This window comes from Engystomops pustulosus, chromosome 8, assembly GCF_040894005.1.
Source record: "Engystomops pustulosus chromosome 8, aEngPut4.maternal, whole genome shotgun sequence".
Classification (NCBI taxonomy): Eukaryota; Metazoa; Chordata; class Amphibia; order Anura; family Leptodactylidae; genus Engystomops; species Engystomops pustulosus.
Genome location: NC_092418.1, coordinates 45,103,471 through 45,127,390, shown reverse-complemented (window position 1 = coordinate 45,127,390; position 23,920 = coordinate 45,103,471). Strand labels below are relative to the sequence as shown.

General features: G+C 42.1%; 1 protein-coding gene and 1 long non-coding RNA gene across 2 annotated transcripts; one reads left to right on the top strand and one right to left on the bottom strand.

Annotated features, from left to right (window-relative positions):
* Window positions 1-1,893: 1,893 nt before the first annotated feature.
* Window positions 1,894-2,946, top strand: LOC140076208 (uncharacterized). The gene is made up of 3 exons (XR_011849528.1): window positions 1,894-2,232; window positions 2,367-2,481; window positions 2,676-2,946. It is a non-coding gene; the product is annotated as an uncharacterized lncRNA (long non-coding RNA).
* A 17,368-nt stretch (window positions 2,947-20,314) lies between these two features.
* POLR3K (RNA polymerase III subunit K) lies at window positions 20,315-23,906 on the bottom strand. The gene is made up of 3 exons (XM_072120800.1): window positions 23,716-23,906; window positions 22,338-22,425; window positions 20,315-20,587 (listed from the first exon to the last, which is right to left on the bottom strand). The coding sequence occupies exons 1-3, from the start codon at window positions 23,824-23,826 to the stop codon at window positions 20,460-20,462; spliced, it is 327 nt and encodes a 108-aa protein (XP_071976901.1). The 5' UTR covers window positions 23,827-23,906; the 3' UTR covers window positions 20,315-20,459.
* Window positions 23,907-23,920: the final 14 nt, after the last annotated feature.

Below are 23,920 nucleotides of genomic sequence, written 5' to 3'. Positions count from 1 at the left end.
AGGATGGGGTCCATCTCAATGCGGTGGGAATGGATTTGTGGTCCTTGAGGATCCAGGAGGGGATTGAGAGAGCCTTGATTTTGTGGGGGGCCTCACATGCTTGAGGTGTCAAGAGCATGTGGGCTGTGGCGGGTAGAGGGTCCTCGGGGTTGGTAAGAAGTCTATCGGGAGGTGGAGTCAGGAGTGAGTGACACACCTCGGAAATTGTTGGATGGTGGTTTTGGGTCTAGGCACACTGGGTTGTGGGCTCTTACAAGGTGGTGTCCTTGGGGAGCCCGGGAGAAGATACAAGCCACTAAAGCTGGCTGGCGGTGCCGCCGAGCCTGTGGGGGCGGCTGGCGGTAACGGAATTGTTAAGGGAATATAAGTTTCCTTAATTTTGTGTGCCTGACCTCTTTGGGGCCTCGAGGACCACCTACCTAGATATATATAAATATATGTAATTTTTGGATTGTATTTAATGTTTTATATTGTTTGTTAATAAAATTGGCTGCTGTGGCCAAAAATTTCCAAAGAAATGGTGTTATGTCCTTATTGGTGGAATGGGGACAAGGAGGGATGGAGTTGGCACGGCAGTTTGGTTAACAGGGAAAGGGGGAGATGAGAACAGAGTCGATGCTCCCCAGTCAAGAAAGGGCTGGAACCCCCCCTAACGGAGTGGGTGGGCTGGAGGCCAACATGACGGGGGGCAGAGCGAGGGGATTGGCCCCTTTTGAATGTGGGGGAGGAATTAGTTAGTCTGGGGGGAGGAGGGGGTGTTATAAAGAGCAGAGAGCGGGAAAACAAGGCAGTCCGGTGAGACACAAAGCAGAAGTCCCACCCGCCCGCCCTGGGTTACAGATGGGGGGTCAGATATTAATTGGGGGGGGTTAAATCAGAGGGTAAAGAAGGTTGGGGAAGGGGAGGATGCTTGGGTTTAAATTGCTTAATGTCACGGTAGCCGTGGCGGGTAGAGGGTCCTCGGGGTTGGTAAGAAGTCTATCGGGAGGTGGAGTCAGGAGTGAGTGACACACCTCGGAAATTGTTGGATGGTGGTTTTGGGTCTAGGCACACTGGGTTGTGGGCTCTTACAAGGTGGTGTCCTTGGGGAGCCCGGGAGAAGATACAAGCCACTAAAGCTGGCTGGCGGTGCCGCCGAGCCTGTGGGGGCGGCTGGCGGTAACGGAATTGTTAAGGGAATATAAGTTTCCTTAATTTTGTGTGCCTGACCTCTTTGGGGCCTCGAGGACCACCTACCTAGATATATATAAATATATGTAATTTTTGGATTGTATTTAATGTTTTATATTGTTTGTTAATAAAATTGGCTGCTGTGGCCAAAAATTTCCAAAGAAATGGTGTTATGTCCTTATTGGTGGAATGGGGACAAGGAGGGATGGAGTTGGCACGGCAGTTTGGTTAACAGGGAAAGGGGGAGATGAGAACAGAGTCGATGCTCCCCAGTCATGTGCGCCATTGTAAATATCGTGTACATGTTGGTAACCCGCTTAGCTCATTCAATAAAGCAAATTGACAATTTCACTGCTTCAGAAATGGTTCCCTCTTGCACCTGACTTTTACTCCAGGATATTGCGTCTTTCAGCGCAGGGCACAAAGAGTAGCAGGTGGAGGGCGTGGGAGCGCTGGGAGGTAAGTTCTTTTAATGATGTTTGATTTGCTTTTCTTATATGAATTCAGGGATAACTGTTTGTATGAAAAATTTTGACAAATGACCTGCGGCCATCTTCTGTCCTGTGTCTCCGCCACAGGGACACAGTCACAGGACTGATGAAAGGGCCAGTAGCAATTTAATACTTCATTATAGTCTATGTCCATAAGTTTTTTTTGCAAAGGGTTGCAAAATTTTAAATGACATCTAATGACATATTAGCATATATTTTAATAACCCATTTGAATATGAATTATGCTTATTCCGGGAATAGCCGTTTAATAAAGCAGCAAGGTATTGGTTGATATGTTGTAGGTCACAGGCGGCTGTCAAAGTGACAATTATGACATCATCGAGTTCTAGCCATACAGTCAGTGGTTCAGGAGCTGCAGTTGTGATTGCGGCTGTGGAGAGGAGATATCACTACTTGCGATTTGCTACGTGTGATTTTAGTGCAAACATGCGTCAACTATTGTTGATTTTGTTGTGTGCGTCATGTGTAGTCTGCCGGCCAACCCCCCCGCCATCAGGAATGGAGGAGGGAAAAGACGGCACCGTCCAGCTCAAGGATCAGGACTTAGTGAGTAAGTGTCCCCCAAGTGTACTAGGTTGTTTCAGACAGCCCTCTACATTGATGCCTACAGATGACATATAAGGGCCAAGCAGATTTCCTTCCTTAATGAAAACCAGTTTAGTAACATAAGCCCTGTTTCTTTAGGACATCGAAGGTCGTATTTTGAGGAGCTGAAGGAGCATTTCACCGAGATACCTAGGAGCGTCATTTACGGACTGCCCGTTGTCATCATAGTCGTGGCGATGCTGTGCATTTGCAAGTATGTAGTATTTTTCCTTACCTGAGATACACTACTAAGAGATAAAGAAATAGATTCCCTCCTGGAGTCTAGGTCACTAATAGAGATCTGAGACAAGACAGATTTATGCCTAGAGAGATTCAACATTAGACGTCAATTTTGCAGTTCTCTTTTCATATATAAATATTGTAATAATGACATTTTCTTTATTCCAGCCTGTGCACCGAGCCGCCGGACAAGTTCATATACGTCTAGATCTCTGAGCTCCTGATGCCTCCCCATTGACCTCGGCTATGTCCTGACTACGATTTCGCTTCATCCTTTGGCCTATATCATCCTGCTCTTCGGTTGACGACCTTGCTACAAGTTAGTCACCGCAGAGCACCTACTGACCATTAAAGGGGTTTGCCCCATGAATCAAGATTCCCCAACTTCAATCCCCTAGTGATGTTTACATAATAAAGAGTTTATTTTTTTAACCCCTTACTTTGCAGTTTTACTCAGTTTTTTTGCGGTTTTAGCTGCTATCACTCCGTGATGGTCAGTGTATGATTTCGGGGGGTGGGCAGGGGCAGACACTTCATGATCCCTCTATTTCTCTGTGTGGTGACAATGTGGTTAGACTACAAGGGTACAGGTTTATATACACTTTCATTTAGTTTTTGGACACATAGAAAGAGACAGATCGGAGATGACACGATGAGGTCTATTAGATGCATATTACACATGACTTTCTCCCCTCTACTATCACAGCCATTACATACTGTCAGCTCTACTATATACCTTCCTACCTCCCCCCCCCCTCCCTCCCTCTGCCCTGGATAAATAACTTATCTGCCTGTAGCTTGCAGCTTAACTCTCCTCACGCTGTGTTGCTTGCCGGCAGGAAGTCAGTGTCTGTGTCAGTGTGTGAGAGCTCCATCCTGGAATGCAGGGGAGGGACCCCTGCAGAGAGCAGAGGAAGAGAGAAGCTCCGTAAGGCCTCAGCCATGATGGCTGCCAACGGCAAAGCCAGAAGATACAGGGTCGGAAACCAGGGGCAGCTAAAATTGTGTACACCAGGACTGATAGAGACAGGTTGGAAATATATCTGTGAAATGGTGTATTCTTGTTTATATTGTTTATATTGAATTACAGAATGTGTTATTTTGTTATCCTGAGTACATTTAAGAAACTTGTCTTCATGGGAATACCCCTGTAATGAATTGTAATGAATTACAGAATGTATAAATAAGAAAAACCAGCGGGTGTAGCACAGCTCCAATATAGGCGAGCCGAATGCACAAAGACAAAGTCCAACCAAAACAAAAGAATGCTATCGATATGCTGGTAAGCGTGACAAGTCAAAGAAATACAGGATAAAGAGATGGAGGATTACCACAAGCAGACAAGCATAGGATGAAGGGAGGTAAGTGGGGACAGGGGCACTGGGCTCCCCACGCGTTTCGTCGCCAAGGAGGGGAACTTCCTCAGGGGTATAGAGCCCTAGATGAGCATGTCTCACCTTATATGCTGGTCTGCTTGTGGTAATCCTCCATCTCTTTATCCTGTATTTCTTTTACTTGTCACGCTTATCAGCATATCGATAGCATTCTTTACCGTAGGTCATGATTATTGTTTTTCTCCAGCCTTGGAGACACGGAGCATTGTTTAGATCCTTACACATATAGCACTTTTGGCACTTTATACCTATGTCATTTCTAGGCTGAGAACTCTGGGGAGGTATTATATCACTATTTAGTGATTGACAGTGGGCAGTTACGGTGTACCTACACCAGGTCACTGTACATTGTTTTTGGTATGTACATTTTTGTATTTTAAATGTTTTTAGAGCACTGGTTATTGTCTGTCGTGTACTAATAAAATTTGATGATTGTTTCTGCACTATCTTATGAGCCCCTTTGAATGCATTCTTTTTCTTTTGTTTTGGTTGGAATTACAGAATGTGTTATTTTGTTATCCTGAGTACATTTAAGAAACTTGTCTTCATGGGAATACCCCTGTAATGACCTTGATGAACCCTTCTGAGCACCATGATCTGGGAATATGGCCACTCTTGTAGGGTTAAAGGGTGGAGAACTGGCTTAGACTCCCTACTACAGCTGAGGCCACAGCAAAGTATTGCAGAAAGAAATAAAAATTTTATTGAAGGACACAAAAAGAGACCTGCACTAGTTCATTTTATGAAATTGTTTTGGGTACCAGTCACTACCTATAAAGCGTACTTATTTGTGAGCTCCATGATCGCACCGACCCAAAGAACAGTAAAATTCTTTCAAACAGAGCCCACAGAAATGTGACACAAATGTGTTTTTTTGCCAATTTCACTGCTTCAGAATTTTTTCCCACCTGTGTTATGACAGTCTGTTCAACAGGCACAAGAGTTTGTCGTTGATGGCCATTCAAGGGGGCCTGCCCCTCCGCTCGTTCCTGTGCACCGGCAACCTGAGCAGCACTCAAAGACTCTGTGTCCAGAAACGCCATGATGTAGCATGCAGTACCTTACGGACAGTCTCAAGAAACTCATGCCATTGGGGTTATCCAGGACACCTGTCTCCTTATAAACTCCTTTAAGGATCTGTCATCTGGTAGGCCAGGAGAAACCTCACTTGGCACAGTTTCAGATTAGTCCTTAACAACCTACAGGTCTATGCAACCACAAGTAGACAAAGGAGAAGGGCAGATCTGAATAGGATGCTCTCCGCTCTGCTTGTTATAAAGCAACAACAACAATGTGGTAGCAAGTGTCTATATCTTTACTGCAAGGACAAAGTGAGAGCAGATCAGGCTATGCCTGACTTGATGGACACCTTGCTGTAAGCAGGGAGGACCTGCCTTCAGGAGCACACCACCTTCCTCAGGGAGAGTCCCTACAGCAGCATCCCCCTGGGACCCATTGAAATCCATGCTCAGTGTGAATCTTAATTTATTGTATATTGTGATTCATTCTGTGCTGCTGCGACACAGTATACGGTGTATGTGCGCTATTGTTAATATTGTACAAACGATTGTAAACAGCTGAGGCCACAGCAAAGTATTGCAGAAAGAAATAAACATTTTATTGAAGGACACCATGATGATATATATTTGGTATTTGATATATATTTGGTATTTCCATGATCACACTGACCCAAAGAACAGAATGGAGGCTTCTTTTGGTGCAAACAGTAAAATTCTTTCAAACAGAGCCCACAGAAATGTGACACAAATGTGTTTTTTCGCCAATTTCACTGCTTCAGAATTTTTTCCCACCTGTGTTATGACAGTCTGTTCAACAGGCACAAGAGTTTGTCGTTGATGGCCATTCAAGGGGGCCTGCCCCTCCGCTCGTTCCTGTGCACCCGCAACCTGAGCAGCACTCAAAGACTCTGTGTCCAGAAACACCATGATGTAGCGTGCAGTACCTTACAGACAGTCTCAAGAAACTCATGCCATTGGGGTTATCCAGGACACCTGTCTCCTTATAAACTCCTTTAAGGATCTGTCATCTGGTAGGCCAGGAGAAACCCCACTTGGCACAGTTTCAGATTAGTCCTTAACAACCTACAGGACTATGCAACCACAAGTAGACAAAGGAGTAGGGCAGATCTGAATGGGATGCTCTCCACTCTGCTTATTATAAAGCAACAACAACAATGTGGTAGCAAATGTCTATATCTTTACTGCAAGGACAAAGTGAGAGCAGGTCAGGCTATGGCCGATTTGATGGACCCCTTGCTGTGAGCAGGGAGGGCCCGCCTTCAGGAGCACAACACCTTCCTCAGGGAGAGTCCCTGCAGCAGCGCCCTCCAGGACGCTTGGAATTTACATATTTCTCTCTAAACCCCAAATGACATATCTCCTTTTTTTGGGGGTTGGTATGATTACTGAGATACCTAATTTATATATAGGATTTTATTTCCAAAAATTAAAACCTCCTGTTAAAAATATTTTTTTTTATTTTGCCATCCTCTGGCGCTAATAACTTTTTCTTACTTTCGTGTACAGAATTGTGGATGTTTTCATTTTTTTGCAACTTTTGATGACGTTTTCAATGCTACCATTTTTAGGACTGTACGACCTTTTGGTCACTTTTATTTAATTTTTTATATTTGCAAAAAATGACATTTTTGACTTTGGGCGCTATTTTTTGTTATGGGGTTAAACTCAGTGAAAAAACATTATTTTGATAGATTGGGCATTTTTGGATGCGGCGATACCTTATGATTTTTACTGTTTATTGATATTTTTTTATTAGTTCTAGAGAAAGGGGATGATTTTCATTTTTAGTTTTTTTTATTACAATTTTTTTTAGCTTTTTTTATTTTTACTATTTTTCAGCCGCCCTAGGGTATTTTAACCCTAGGTTGTCTGATCGATCCTACGATATACTGCCATACTACAGGAAGGCCCGAGGCTGTCAAAGCAACGGATCGCCGCTCAATGATGACGATGGGCCTGGGCAGCTTTACTGGTGGTGATCGATGAGATAACTTCCGCGTTCGGTGCTAGAAGCAAATATAGCAGCAAATACTTACCGGCTGTGGAGAGGGCTCGCGTCGGTAAGGGGTTAAAGAGTAACCGCCATTTTGCTATGTTGTAGGGCAGGTAATTTTAAGCCCTTTTGCAATTTGATTAGTTAGCAGAATCTTCGTTCTTCCTCATGTTTTTTAGCTTGTTGTTCTGCGCCGGAAGCGGCTGCACGTCACTCTGCTCTGTCTCGGGTGCCGCAGTCTGGACGCCGCTGTTGTTCGGACGCTGGCCCCCTCCCCCCCCCCCCGTTTTCCTCTCCTTGCTCCCGGTGTGGCTGTTCTGCGGGTTGCCAGGTGTGTTGCGGCTGGCGCGGTGCCCGTGCTCCGTGGTCCGTGGTCGGGGTGCGCCTGCTCCGTGGACTGTGAATCCTGCCCGAGGCTGGTTGCGGCTGCGGTCTGTCTCCGGCTATGGAGTGAGGGGTTTTGTCTGTCAGTCCCCCTGTCTGCCCGTCTGTCTGTTCCCCTGTTTGCTGTACCTGTCATCTGTCCTGTCCTGTACTTTGTCGGTGTACTGGAGATCGCTGGGATTCTTTATCCACACCGCTGTTACTTGGCCTGTTGGGGATCCTGGATCTTGGATCCTGCGTCGCCGCTGCCTGAGGTGGCTGGGGATCTTCTGTGTTACTGTCTGGATTGCCAGGAGGCCTCTGCCCTTGCTGCTGTTGCCGGGACTGCTGGGGATCTTCTGTGTCCATTGCCTTTGCAGTTGAAGGTTCTTTGCTCTGACTGCTGAAGACCCCCCCCCCCACCTTCCCCCTGGACTATCTGGGATTGTTTGAGAACTTTCATCCCCCCCCTCCCCTCACAACCTGGGACTATTGGACCCTATTAATTCCTGAACTACCTTCAGGAATTGGACTACCTCGAGACCTGCTGTACCTTGTACTGGACTGATCCCGAGTACAGACATCTGACGTGAATTTGGAGAGGCCTGAGTATGGACTGTGACCGCCAACGTCTAGACCCAAGGTATGGGGTACCGGGTGGGGGGAGGATGGGCCGATGCCTAGGGATGGGAGGAGAGGATCCCTATGTCTCAGATTGTCTCCTACTGCGGCCAAACGGATTGAGGAGGGAAATCTCCCAGGGAGAATTGATAGTACCAATTGCTGGTGCAGTCAGCCCTGTAATGGGGTCCGGGGGCGTCCGGGAATATGAGGTCCTGCAGGCGCTCAGAGTGTGGAGTCTTGTTCTGCCCCTGTACTTTGTACTGGGGGTGGGCGGAATCATCCCGCTCTGTCTGTGGCCTCTGCTACTGGTCTCAGCCCATGGTTGCCAAGGTCTACCTGGTGAGTTATCTCTGAGGGCTGTGGAGAGTCTGGGCTACCTCGATCAGAGGATGGGGGTTCTCCTGGGTTCCATCTATGGCGGGTGCCTGTTCCGCCCCCCTATGGCCCCGTATTACGGTCTGAATCAGGAGGTCCGGGTGCAAACCAACGCCGCAATTACTGTGCAATGTCAGTTAAGGCCTAGATCGGAAAATGTGACTATTGGGGAGACCAGCTTTCCCCCCATTTGCCTGTATCCATCTATGGCTAATGGAAGAATGGAATCTGGAGGAATGAATAAAAATATGGGCCTGAGATTGGGGAATCTCAACCACAGGGTTTACAGTTATGGGGAGGAAAGGAAAAATGTGCATATGCAATCTATAGAGAACAGTAGAATTAGGTTTACGCGTTATGTCCTCTTAGAGATTAGGAAATCTATACCTAGGAGGAATATGAAGTGTAAAGATATACCAAAAGAAATTAGGAGACCGTTTCGGGGAACACGGGCAGGCTTTAAGAGTAAACAGAAGAAGAGGGGGATGAGACCGTTTGTCCCTTCGGTGTTAACGGGAAATGTAAGATCTTTAAGTAACAAAATGGACGAATTACATTCTATGGTTGTGAATAATAATGAATTGTTGAAGTGCTGTATTATGTGTTTCACTGAGTCGTGGCTGCATGATATGATCCCGGATAGCCTGATTAGTGTACCAGGTTTTTCCCAGGTTAGGGGAGATAGGGATTGTAGAAGTAGTGGGAAGAAAAAAGGAGGAGGTATTATTATTTATGTAAATCAGGGATGGTGTTTAGCCGAACATATTACAGTGAGAATTAAACATTGCTGTGGAGACGTGGAGATCTTAGCATTGGTGATGAGGCCCTTCTATCTTCCGAGGGAGTTCTCGGCCGTAATCTTGGTGGGTATATATATTCCACCATCAGCCAATTATGATACGGCACTTGCAGTAATTCAGGATGTGGTTGGTGAACTACAAGGTAGATATAGTGATACTTTATTGATCATAACTGGGGATTTCAACCATGTCAGGAAAGCGGGTATATGGTCAAAGTTAACGCAGTATGTGAATAGGCCCACAAGAGGAGAACATATACTTGATTTATTCTATGCTAACATTACTGATGCTTACAAATCTGTGACACTGCCACCCTTGGGAAATTCTGACCATAACCTGATCTTTCTTAAACCACAATATCGCCCGGTCTTAAAAAGACTTCCTCCTAAGGAGATAGTGGTACGTAGATGGTCAGGGTCGGTAGAAGAGGAATTGCAATGCTGTTTTGAAACTACGGATTGGGAGTTGCTATGTGGTGAAACTAAGGGTGATGTAAATCTAAGCGTTACTCTGGTCACTGATTATATCAGGTTTTGCGTAGACAGTATAGTGCCAGTAAAAAGGGTCAAAATATTCGCAAATAACAAACCTTGGATGACTGGAGAACTTAAGAAATTGTTGGGACTGAAGAGGCGAGCTTTCTTGACTGGGGATGTGGACTCCTATAGAAGCCTATTGAGGGATGTTAAACATAAAATCCGGGAGTGCAAAGCTGCATACAAAAAGAGACTAGAAAATAAGCTGTCTGAGCAGAAAACCAAGGAGGTTTGGAAGGGTCTAAAACTAATTACCGGTATACCAACGCGAACTGAAGGGGCAGAGGGGGATAAAGAGAAGGCTAACGAATTGAATCAGTTCTTTAATCGTTTTGATGAGTTGAGTAACTTTGTAATGCCGGGAAATAACGTAAATGATGGCGTGAATATAAATGTGGTGGGGGAACACTACGAGGGAAGTAAACATGAGATGATGCCACCAATTAAAGTTGAGGATGTGGTACTAGAATTAGGACGGATAAAACCTAATAAAGCTGGAGGCCCGGACATGCTAGATAATAGGGTTCTGAAAACGTGTTGTAAGGAGTTAGGTGAGGTTTTCACACGTTTATTCAATATGAGCTTACAATGCGGAACAGTGCCAACGTTATGGAAAACGTCGGTTATAGTTCCCGTAAATAAAGTCCCACGACCGAAAGTGTTAAACGACTATAGACCAATAGCGTTGACCTCGGTGGTCATGAAGATTTTAGAAAAACTGGTTATGTGCCACTTATCTAGTGCAGTGAAGGACTTTGTAGACCCATTACAATTTGCATATCGCCGTGGCTTAGGAGTAGACGATGCATTAATTAACCTGTTACACAGAGTAAGGCCTCTTGCACACTAGCGTTGCGTTTCACGTGCGGGTGCAATGCGTGAAAAACTGACGTTTTTGCTGCGTTTTTGTTTCATTTTTGTTCGCGTTTTTTTGCGTTTTCGTTGCGTTTTTCACGCGCGTTTTTTTAAGTCAATGGGACTTTTTCAAAGGGACCAAGGTTCGGGAATAAAATGTTTTATTTAATTGAAAAATAATGTCTTCTGATAAGTTGCAAACATCTGCGATCTATTCTTCACTGTTCCGCGCGCGTATATTATCTCCCGACAAGTTAGCAGATGTGAAGAACAGTGAAGAATAGAATAAAACCAGTGAACACAGTGAAGACAGTGACCACAGGATCATTTAAGATAAAAACACAGTGCAGAACACAGTGCAGAATAGATTACAGATGTTCGGCACATCTGCTTACTTGTCGGGAGATACGCGCGGAGCGGTGCGAACAAAATAGCATGTGAAGAACAATATATATGTGTGTAAAGAACACATTGCAGATGTTTCCATACATCTGCAATGTCTTCTTCACACATATATATTGTTCTTCACATGCTATTTTGTTCGCGCCGTTCCGCGTGTATCTCCCGACAAGTAAGCAGATGTGCCGAACATCTGTAATCTATTCTGCACTGTGTTCTGCACTGTGTTTTTATCTTAAATGATCCTGTGGTCACTGTCTTCACTGTGTTCACTGGTTTTATTCTATTCTTCACTGTTCTTCATTGTGTTTTTTTAATTAAATGATCGTTCGCGAGCAGGGGAAATACTGTTATACTGGTCACCTAGCAACCCTTACGTTTAAAACGCATTGCACTCGCATTGCACTTGCAATGTTTGCGAGTGCAATGCGTTTTTGATACGTCCCCATAGACTTGAATGGGGCGTGAAAAATGCGCGTGAATCGCAAAAATAGAGCATGCTGCGATTTTGACGCGCGTGCAAACGAACGCAAGCACGCGCGTTGAAAACCACGCAAATGGAGAAAGACCCATTGAATACAATGGGACAGAGTGCAATGCGAGTTCTGCGCGTCAAATGCACGCGCAGAACTCGCGCGTGAAAAACGCCAGTGTAGAAGGGGCCTTAGTGCTCATCTAGAATCCCCCAAAACAGAGATCCGCTTGACCTTTTTTGACTTTAGCAGCGCGTTTAACACAATCATCCCAGAATTTCTAGAGTCTAAGCTGCAGGTTATGCAGATAGAACCGATTATGATTAAATGGCTGATGACCTATTTGCGCTGCAGACCGCAGAGGGTTAGGTTGGGTGACATATGGTCTGATGAGGTGGTGTGCAGTACGGGGGCCCCTCAAGGTACTGTGTTAGCTCCCTTCTTGTTTATTCTGTACACCTCTGATTTTAGGAAAAATGATCCGGGCTGTTTTCTTCAGAAATACTCGGATGATTCGGTAATGGTGGGCTGTATTACAGAGGGGGACGACAGTAAATATCGAGAGTCAGTGAATACATTTACCGAATGGTGCAGCTCAAATGGTCTTGTACTAAATGTAAATAAGACGAAAGAAGTGGTTATAAATTTTTCGAGGAAAAAGGGCGTCATGCCCAAACCGCTTATTATAGCAGGAACAGAAGTGGAGCAGGTTGGTAGCTATAAATATCTGGGCGTGATCATTGACAATAAATTAAGTTGGCATGAGCATATAGAAAAGGTTTCCAGACGTGCTAATAGTAATCTGTTCTTTTTACGTAGGCTAAGGGCATTTGACATCCCAAGGACTATGATGGTTGGTTTCTATAATACGGTTATGGTAAGCGCATTTGCATTTGCCCTAGCGGCTTGGGGCAATTGTATCTCTAGTAGGGATTGTCAAAAGATGGATAAAATAATTAAGAAAGCCTCCTCGATAGTAGGTTTGCCATTTGATAGATGGGAGAAACTTGTACAGTGTGGGATATTAAAGAAATTGGAAAAAATCATGAATAACTGTGACCATCCGATGCATGGCGTGCTGCAGGCGCAGATTAGTGGTTTTAGTTCCCGTTTCATTCTCTTGCGTTGCAGGTCGGAGAGATTCAAAAAGACTTTTATACCGGCGGCTCTTGAGCTGTCAAATACCGCAATTAGGGGTAAAATAGGGAAGTTTTAGAATGTATGATTATTGGAAAGAAGGGCACTATTTTATTACTTTTTATAACTCATTTAATTAATTATTTATTGAATCTCTAATGAAATTTATATTTACGTTTATTGGTGTGTTTTTCTATGTTTTTTATGTGAGTTTTTTTGTATTTTATATATGTGATGTCTTGTTGATTGATGTATTTCGGATGTGACACTTTAAGTTCCCGTTTGGGATAATAAAGTATTATTATTATTATTATTATTATTATGTATTTTGCAGTCTTCTCCCTGTTGTCAGTGACTCCTTAGATAGCTGTTGCTAGGCACATTCCGTCTTCCCTGAGAAGAGAATGTACATGAGACCCTCCCCCCTCTCTCTCATCTGCCTACACTCAGCTGATTACCTCATGGCTCAGTGCTTCAGCACTCATGTGCTGCCAGGAGCCCTAACTTATGTAATAACCAAACAACTACCCTCTTATCTCTCCCTCAGCTTTCTCTACACTTATATATAAACAAATAATCCACACAGACACAAACTGCAGCCCCCCTCCCCCATCACCTCACACTCCACAGCAGGAATTGGCAGGAGAGACTCCAAGTCTTCAAGCTGTCGCCTCATGTGCTGTGTTGAAGGTATTGATAGGAGATAGATAGATAGATGGATAGAGGGACATTAATCATAGTGGGTCTCAGGTTCGCCTATTTTTTGCGCCTGTTTTTTTTTTTTGGCTTATGATCTATGATGGATCTAGTTTTGCCTTAGTAAATGCGTTTTGGAATTGTCGCATGTCCGATTCATTTGCACCTAAATTTGCGCCAAATTTTTCTCAAATTATTAGATCTCAGTTGTGACTAATAATGAAAGGGGATGAGAAAAGGTGACAGAACGTTCAGGGCATCATCTCTGCACAAAAAACTATCATTGTGATGTAACTGCAGGGACTAAAATTTACAGATAAGTAAAATAAAAAATCTTGCTCAAATGAGTCTTTGCCTTTTTTATTATAATGTACAGAAAATGGAGTCTGATAATATTCGCAGATCTGTACAATAAGACAATAATCACTCACAGAGATGATCCTATAGAAAATAATGAAGTCGTTACTGGTGAAATTTTACATTTTAAAACTGCTCCGAAGTATTTTCCATGTTGCATAGAGATAATTTTTCATTTGGGAAGTGAAAATCTATGTTTTTAGTAATGAAAAGTGAAGTTTTTTGGAAGTGCACCCGGACTTTGTCGTGCGCCAGAAAATGGCACAAAAATGCCCAAATTAATGAGATGCAACAAATTTTTGCGCAAAAAAAAGCTCAAAACAGTCTAACAGACTATGATTAATGTCCCCCTCAGATAGATAACTAGATAGATAGACAGACAGACAGACAGATAGATGATAGATAGCCCCCCGCAGGTCCTCTTCTTGCTTCAGGCGTTCTTCAGAGCCTTGCGTACGGCTGTCAAAATGACATCAGCTGGTTGCCACTGTCATTGTTTGTGCGCCGCCGGCATCGTGCAGGAACGCGAAGAGAAGCTGGAGTACCTGGGGGATGTTGGAAAGGTGAATAAAGTGTTATTTTTTATAGACTCGTGTACAATTTTTGTGCTGAAAAACTCGGCTTATACTCCAGTATGTACGGTAACTCTTCAGAAGCTTGGTGCAGAAAGCCAGAACATCCACCATGGCCAGCCTTACAGAGAAGGAGGTCAAGAAGATGAATTCTTTGTTGAGTAAATTGAAAAGGACACGTTTGGAGATAGAGTTCTTAAAAGTTAATTAATGAGGAATAGATATACATATATCCTTCTAGCTGTGTTCAAGCAATCAAAAATAATACAAAGGTTGTAGGTCATAGTGAAAAAATTCTTGCAGTCTGGCCATGAAATACCTCAATAATACAGATCAGTATTTTGCAGAACAGAGCCAGTACTGCATGCAGGAGCTGCATATGGACCCCTCAGTCTTTCCAGTAAGTATTGAAATTGTGCTTCCTACCACCATGATATTATATTTTTTTTTGCAATTTACTGGGAAACAGGAAAAAAAAATTTCAAATGCAATGAAATTTCCCATAAAAATCCAACATTTTTTGCACCATTTTAACACACTTTTTATTTTCCTTGTACAGTTACCTGGCTGCATGCATGCAATAACATTCGTGGGCCGCAAGCAGTAGATCAGTGGTCCGTTTTTTGGTGTCTGTATGTCATCGGTGTGTAATTAGCTTTTGAGCCATATATCTGCAAAAACTGTCCCTTTTTATAAATGCGCAAAAAAAAACACTCAAAAAAGGTTGGCAAATAATGTCACTAATACCTCCTTAAGGGTTACATCATTGTGTTACCTAGCAAGTGATCCTCAAATACAAACCACATGTGGATGAGACCCCTCTCTCATCCGTATTGTGTCAGTATTTTTCACATTAACATAGACTTCTATGGGACAGTCTGAGCCACAAACAGAGGCAGGAATGGGACTTCTCAGAGTCTTCCACCACCTCCACACTGATCCGTGAAAAACATGTTCATGTAAATGGCTCCATTGATGTCAATGTGTCAGTGTGCCATCAATTAGAAAAATGGATAGCACACAGAGAAAATGTGCATGTAGCTTCACTGTGTGATCCAAATGCCACGTTACATTTATGTTTTAATAGCATGAAAAAAAATAAAATCTTTTAAAACATTTTCCTTGCAGTCATTTTCAGACGCAAGTAATGGAGTATGGAGTATTTAATTATTGTTAACGTTTTCTATAAAACTTTCTGAGAAATTTACATTTTAAAAACTTTTTATTTAAAATTGGTTTGGGCTCAAAAATAGCAAAAAGATTTTTTTTAAAATAATATTTCTATATTTTGATGGAAGCAGCCAACACCCAACATGTTTTTTTTATTTTGTTTGTTTATAAATTCATTCTAAGAAGTGGGGCTTCTTATTCCCTGGTTTTTATGGAAAAAAGGACAATTTTGCAAATGAACCTGAACCAGTTTCCGTAGGTGTTAAAGGAGCCTGGGAGCCCTCAGGCTCATTTGCATAATTTTTGCCATTACTTTTTTTTTTGTTTATTTTTACTTGCATTGCAGGAAATGGATGTTTTAACTTTTCACCTTCTAGGGTTAACACATTGCAAAAAAATTGTGTTTTAATGTACAGTATCATTAAAATGCTGCTATATTACAACATGTCTCTGCTGAGTGTAATAGAGATGGTTGGATAATACTGTTGTAGAGATCATTAACACTTTTAGGACACGGCCTAAAATGGCCCTCAGGACACAGCACCGTAGTAAGGCAGTATATGGTAGGATCAATCAGACAACCTAGGGTTAAACGTACCCTAGGGCAGCGATTCCACATGCGGCACGCAGAGCCGTTCCTGTGGGCACGCGCACTGTCGCTGATGAACCTCTGCCTGTCCTACTAAACATATGTCTGTGGAAGGACGAAACTAGACGCCTTTCCATGGACATCATTGCAGAGCCTCCGAAAAATGCGTGGTAAGTCAGCATGCGGCCGGGGAGCACTGAATGTAATTGTGGTTCCCATAGAAACCAATGCGGTGAAGAGAGCAGTATGATAAAGCTGTTCCCACATCATAGCATTGGGCAGGGGTGTAAGGATCGGGCCCTTAGAGACAGTGGGCCCGTGGCTGTCACTGTTCAATGTCCTCTGTTCTCCTGCAGACCCCTGAGTACAGTAATGTAGGCAGGAAGGTCATTGCTCAGCCAGGACTCACACAGAGGCCTGGTCAACTGACCCGACTAGCCAACAGGAGAAGAGAGGAGGGGCAGAGCCCGGAGGGAGGAGGAATCACCAGAGCCCGGGCTGCAGGGAGCAGCTGCAGTATAGAAAGGTAACAAGTGACATACACAAAGTATAGATCAGCTCATTCTCCCCTTCTCCCTGCTATCCTGCAAATATCCCCCTGACAAAGCTGCCTGTAAACAAGACAGATTGATAAACTACATCATGCAGCTATTTCATATCTTTCCAGCTCCCTCCTATCTATCTATCTATCTATCTCTCTCCTATCACTATCTATCTATCTATCTATCTATCTATCTCCTATCCCTATATCTATCTCCTATCTATCTATCTATCTATCTATCTCCTATCCCTATATCTATCTCCTATCTATCTATCTATCTATCTATCTCCTATCCCTATATCTATCTCCTATCTATCTATCTATCTATCTATCTATCTATCTCCTATATCTATCTCCTATCCCTATATCTATCTCCTATCTATCTCCTATCCCTATATCTATCTCCTATCTATCTATCTATCTCCTATCCCTATATCTATCTCCTATCTATCTATCTATCTCCTATCCCTATATCTATCTCCTATCTATCTATCTATCTATCTATCTCCTATCCCTATATCTATCTCCTATCTATCTATCTATCTATCTCCTATCCCTATATCTATCTCCTATCTATCTATCTCCTATCCCTATATCTATCTCCTATCTATCTATCTATCTATCTATCTATCTATCTATCTCCTATCCCTATATCTATCTCCTATCTATCTATCTATCTATCTCCTATCCCTATATCTATCTCCTATCTATCTATCTATCTATCTCCTATCCCTATATCTATCTCCTATCTATCTCCTATCCCTATATCTATCTCCTATCTATCTATCTATCTATCTCCTATCCCTATATCTATCTCCTATCTATCTATCTATCTATCTATCTATCTATCTATCTATCTATCTATCTCCTATCCCTATATCTATCTCCTATCCCTATATCTATCTCCTATCTATCTCTCTATCTCCTATCCCTATATCTATCTCCTATCCCTATATCTATCTCCTATCTATCTATCTATCTCCTATCCCTATATCTATCTCCTATCTATCTATCTATCTATCTCCTATCCCTATATCTATCTCCTATCTATCTATCTATCTATCTATCTATCTCCTATCCCTATATCTATCTCCTATCTATCTATCTATCTATATATCTCCTATCCCTATATCTATCTCCTATCTATCTATCTATCTATCTATCTATCTATCTATCTCCTATCCCTATATCTATCTCCTATCCCTATAGCTATCTCCTATCTATCTATCTATCTATCTATCTATCTATCTATCTCCTATCCCTATATCTATCTCCTATCTATCTATATATCTATCTATCTCCTATCCCTATATCTATCTCCTATCTATCTATCTATCTATCTATCTATCTATCTATCTCCTATCCCTATATCTATCTCCTATCTATCTATCTATCTATCTATCTATCTATCTATCTATCTCCTATCCCTATATCTATCTCCTATCTATCTATCTATCTATCTATCTATCTCCTATCCCTATATCTATCTATCTCCTATCCCTATATCTATCTATCTCCTATCCCTATATCTATCTATCTCCTATCCCTATATCTATCTATCTCCTATCCCTATATATCTATCTATCTATCTCCTATCTATCTATCTATCTATCTCCTATCCCTATATCTATCTATCTATCTCCTATCCCTATATCTATCTATCTATCTCCTATCCCTATATCTATCTATCTATCTCCTATCCCTATATCTATCTATCTATCTATCTATCTATCTCCTATCCCTATATCTATCTCCTATCCCTATATCTATCTCCTATCCCTATATCTATCTATCTATCTATCCCTATCTATCTCCTATCCCTATCTATCTCCTATCCCTATCTATCTATCTATCTATCTCATATCAATCTATATATATATCTATCTATCTATCGTCTATCTATCTATCGTCTATCTATCTATCGTCTATCTATCTATCGTCTATCTATCTATCGTCTATCTATCTATCGTCTATCTATCTATCTATCGTCTATCTATCTATCTATCGTCTATCTATCTATCACATACCTACCTATCCCATATCTCTCTCTCTCTATCTAAAAAACGAAAAGTCCAGCAGCACAATCAAAGGGGACAAAGGAAAAAATAAGGTGCTATCCTCAACTCTCATCAACAGAGTCCTGTGAAAACTAAAAAAGTTATAGATTTTTGAAGGTGGGGAGTGAAAAATGGAAACCCAAAAACGAAGAACGCCCTTGGCCAATTCCTGCTATAGCTATCCAATAATAAATAATTGGCTGCCACCTACTGACCAAAAGGAGTGTTTACATCTGTATTACTATTACATCATGCCTGTCATAAAGGAATTAATGTGATATTCATATTATGTTGAAACAAATGTAATCTTTACTGTAGAATCACAGGTGGTGATTGGTTGGCAGCTCAGCCCTGATGGGTGTGGATGAGGCCAGTTCCTGTGGAACAAGCCACATTTTAGCGCTTGGCTGCACTATAGTCAGCCACTCCGCTCCCTGGGAATCAATCTGCTCCCTTGGGCTAATGTTGCACTTATCAATTATTAGACTAATTTCCACTAGGTACAAAGTGCAAAACTGAACCAGAATGATCATAGTGGAAGTTACTATGGCATGTCTTTACATCATATTGCACCTCTGATTATTTGGTTAAACATACACACACCCTGAAGGGCCACACCCCTTGTCGGACCCCAGAGGGAGGTTGCATAAAGGACATATAAGGTGTCTGAAACCGGAGGAATTGTGCGCACTTAATCTCCACATAACATTTTATAATATGTTGGTGTGGTTAGTGGCAAGCAGGCAATGGTCAGAAAGTATACTCCAAACAAAATATGTCCTCAAGCTCATTTCAGGAGAATTCCCCCCTGCGCTTCAATTTAACACCCAAACATAAGGGGAACTCAAATATGTTTAAAAAATCTTATAATTTTTTTTATTTCATATCGATTAAAACAAATACAAACATTAACTTAAACAGATTAAAAGATGGTCCCAAATTGATGGGGGAGACCACAGCAATTCATCTCAAATGTAATCGTTGTACTTTTAAACATTGTATTAGGCAATAACGTGCATGGTGCTGGACAATAAAGTGCTAGGCAATAACATGCATTGTGCTAGGCGATAAAGTGCTAAGCAATAAAGTGCGTTTTCTAACTACAATCAATGGTCTGAAGGTTATTACCTTGCTGTGGCTGTTTGTCTGCCCCGCGCCCCAGACAAACAGGGGCAGACAAACAGCCACAGCAAGGTAATAACCTTCAGACCATTGATTGTAGTTAGAAAACGCACTTTATTGCCTAGCACAATGCATGTTATTGCCTAGCACTTTATTGTCCAGCACCATGCACGTTATTGCCTAATACAATATTTAAAAGTACAACGATTACATTTGAGATGAATTGCTGTGGTCTCCCCCATCAATTTGGGACCATCTTTTAATCTGTTTAAGTTAATGTTTGTATTTGTTTTAATCGATATGAAATAAAAAAATTTATAAGATTTTTTAAACATATTTGAGTTCCCCTTATGTTTGGGTGTTAAATGGTCAGAAAGTAGTCACATATATCCTACACCTCATAGAAGCTTAGTTTTGACCATTTATAACTTTAAACCAAAAATTAAAGCACAGGGCTGATAATCCTGCTCTCCTCCTACCAGGGGGAGGGGGGGTCCCTAAAATGACACTATTATTCGAGTTACATGTGACATATTCTTAAAAATGTTTATTAGAGTGGCTAATAATAACCAATGGTAATAATAACCAATAATAGGGGTAATAAAAAATTCTCATCACACAGATAGTCCGGGTATGCCAGGGTCCAGTGCTGGGTAGGAGAGGTGTACAATATCCTATTCTCTAATTAAATAAATTACATCCTGACAACCAGAATATGAGCTGTACCAATTTAATGGAAACTCATGGATATTTAAATTTACAAAAAAAAACAAAAACGCTTTAACTAATATCTTTATAAAGTTATTATACATATTAAGTTAATAATGTACACTTGCAAATAACACATAGGAGGAAAGGCTCAATCTCTCCATCGGTGGCCACACTGTAAATTGCAACATTTATAAAATGTAGTCATTGGCTCATCTGCCGATCTGGTCTGGATCTGCATGAAAAAGGCTCTTGGATGCTCACACTTCGGACAGGTTTCTGGAATGACAGCAATGCAAATAAGTCACATGATAAAGAAAAAGGAAGATATATGTCAACCCTCATGCAACGTCAAACCGACCCCTGTTCTTATTCCTAAGCCCACCTATAATAATAATAATTCCTTTATTTATATAGCGAACACAGATTATGCAGCGCTGCACAGAGCTTGCCAAATCTGTCTTTTAACGAAAGTTGGACAACCCCTTTAAACCCTAAATTACAAGACACTATTGAGCCCCTTCTTATTTCACCACATAAATTAATTTGTGGAGAAAATGGACCCTGTGGTTGTTGTCCATTCATTTGTATGGTACATGCTGCATGTTTGAGCATCCATATACAGATATCATGGCGGTTTCTGACAGCCAAGCACTCCAGCTTCTGTGTTGCACCCATTTTAGGTTTAACCCCTTAAGGACGCAGGGTATTTTCGCTGATTTCTCGCTCTCCATCTTCAAAAATCCATAACTTTTTCATTTTTCCGTGTACAGAGCTGTGTGAGGGCTTATTTTGTGCGTAACAAATTTTACTTTCCCATGATGTTATTTATTATTCCATGCCATGTAGTGGGAAGCCGCAAAAAAATTCCAAATGTGGAAAAATTGAAAAAAACTGCATGTGCGTCATGTTTTTGTGGGCTCAGTTTTTACGACTTTCACTCTGCGCTCCAAATAACACGCCTACTTTATTCTTTGGTTCGGTACGATCGCGGTGATACCAAATTTATATAGGTTTTATTGCGTTTTAATAAATTTTCAAAAATTAAACGAATGTGTACAAAAAAGAAAAAAATTTTTTTGCCATCTTCTGACGCTAATAACTTTTTCATACTTTGGCGCACGGAGATGTGTGAGGGGTCATTTTTTGCGAAATGAGCCGACGTTCTCATTGCTACCATTTTGAGGACTGTGCGACATTTGGATAATTTTTTATTACATTTTTTATGTCATCTAAAAAGGTGTAAAAGTCGCATTTTGGACATTTGGGCGCCATTTGCCGTTCCGGAGGTCACCGCCGCCCGTAACCGTTTTTATATTTTGATAGATCGGGCATTTTGGGATGCGGCGATACCTAATGTGTCTGTGATTTTTACTATTTATTATATTTTATATCAGTTCTAGGGAAAGGGGGGTGATTTGAACTTTTAATATTTTATTATTTTTTTACATTTTTTAAACTTTTTTTTTTCTCTTTTTTTTCCACTGTTTCTTAGACCCTCTAGGGTACATTAACCCTAGATGGTCTGATCGCTCCTGCCATATACTGCAATACTACTGTATCGCAGTATATGGCATTTCTGCACACTATACATTACAATGAGCCACAGGCTCATTGTAATGCATGTGCAGAAGCCATGTATCCTCGGGTCAAACGAAGACCCGAGGCTACCATGGCAACCGATCGCCGCCCCCCGATGACGTTCGGGGGAGCGGCGATCGGAGGTAAGATGGCGGCGCCCACGCGCCGCCAAATTTAAAGTGCCGCCGGCGACTTTGCCGGCGGCAAAGAAGAGGTTAACACCCGCGATCGGTGCAAGCACCGACCGCGGGTGATAGCGATGGGTCTTTGCTGCGATATGCAGCAAAGCCCATCACTGTATGAAGAAGGCTCAGCCCGTGAGCCTTCTTCATACAACCTTCACAGCTCCGTGGCGGATATATCCGTCACGGAGCGTGAAGGGGTTAAAGCCAAGGACTAAGCCAAAACACTAACAAGCCTAGGGCTGTATGAGGTTGACAATTCTCACCTGCAGTTGAGTCCACGTTTTCCCAGGCTGCAGAGCCTCCAAGAACATCATCAACCTCCTTGAGTTTAGGATATTTTCTGCTAGTTACCTAGAAGGGAAACAACCATAACATACTTAGTTTTAGCATTATTGCTAAGGACTGTCACCATGGAGTCATATTTCCCTGTGAACAAGGCACCAGGTCTAACAACAAGCTTAATGACGCAAATTAAGACTTATGTCATAAAAAGATTGATAAATTTGCCTCATTGAGGTGTGGTAAGGCCCAATTTATACACAATCTTCTTGCATGTTTTCATGAGTGTCACTCCACTGGTTCTGACATCACTGGAATTTTTCTGTAGCCCACACCATTCCTGACCCAGGTACCTGGATGTCTGTTCCAGCCCAAGAAAGCTCACTAGAGAGCCCTAGCAGACTGGGTGAGAAAACTAAGGGAATGGTTGCTCAGAAATGGTTGAGGGTAGAGACAAAATGAGTCATCTATAAAGAACAATAACCCTATAAAGAACAAATAAGTCAACAAAGAACCGCAGCTTATAGAAGTTACAAAGAGATAGAACAGCAAAGAGATCTGTTGGCATATGATATGTGTTGCCAAGTGATCTCTAGGGAACAGAGCTGGGCAAATACAGAGCATAATGGACTTCTGGAATACAGATGCCCTGATGTGTATACTCTCCAACCCAACGCTGCATTAGCTATTCCTTATAAATAGTCACTTTGTCTACACTAAAGCAGAAATGAAAGCACATGGATGCAAAGACTATAGCAGCAGGCTCATCTAAATGATAAAAATCTAAAACTAGGAACTACTTACAAACTGTATGTTGATTGTCTGCAGTCTGGGCTCTGGATATTAGCAGTGTATAGTAACAAGCAGATGGCTCCATACATTCTGCAGTGGCACTGTGTTGTGGTCAGATGATCTCTGAGTGGCCCGGGTTACATAGAATGACACCCATCTGGGACACAGTTCAGTATAATGACATTGGTGGTGGGTGACGATCAGTATGGCACATTACACAGTGGCCGCATCACACAATAGCTCGGCACAAGTATTAAAACACATGACATAGGTCAGTATAATGACATTGGTGGGTGACGATGACTATGACAGTATTACACACAATAATGTCCGGCTACATATACTCTCTGCTCCCTGCCTATATACTGACCCCTAATCTCCAGTCCGGGGGCAGCAGTGACCACTTTTAGCTGGATGGGGCAAAGAGTGGAAGGATCTGTCTAAATAACAGCTCCCAGGTGAAGAAAGAGACAGTGCATACAACATATCACGTGCTTTTGGCCTCTAAAGGACAAAATTCTGGACATTCCCTCTAATTCACACAGAATATGACATAGTAAAGTCATGTACCTTGCGGTTAATATTGTGCACATAGGGGCAGGTATTGCAGGCGAACCTGTAGCATTTCTGCCCCTCTTCCACAATAAGAACATTTCCACAAGTTGGGCAGAAGAGCAGCATGTTCACACGAAGAGAAGCGCAGGTAAGACACTTCCGCCAGTAGTTTACAAGTGACGTATTTCCGCCCGTAATTACCACGTGACGCATTTGCGCC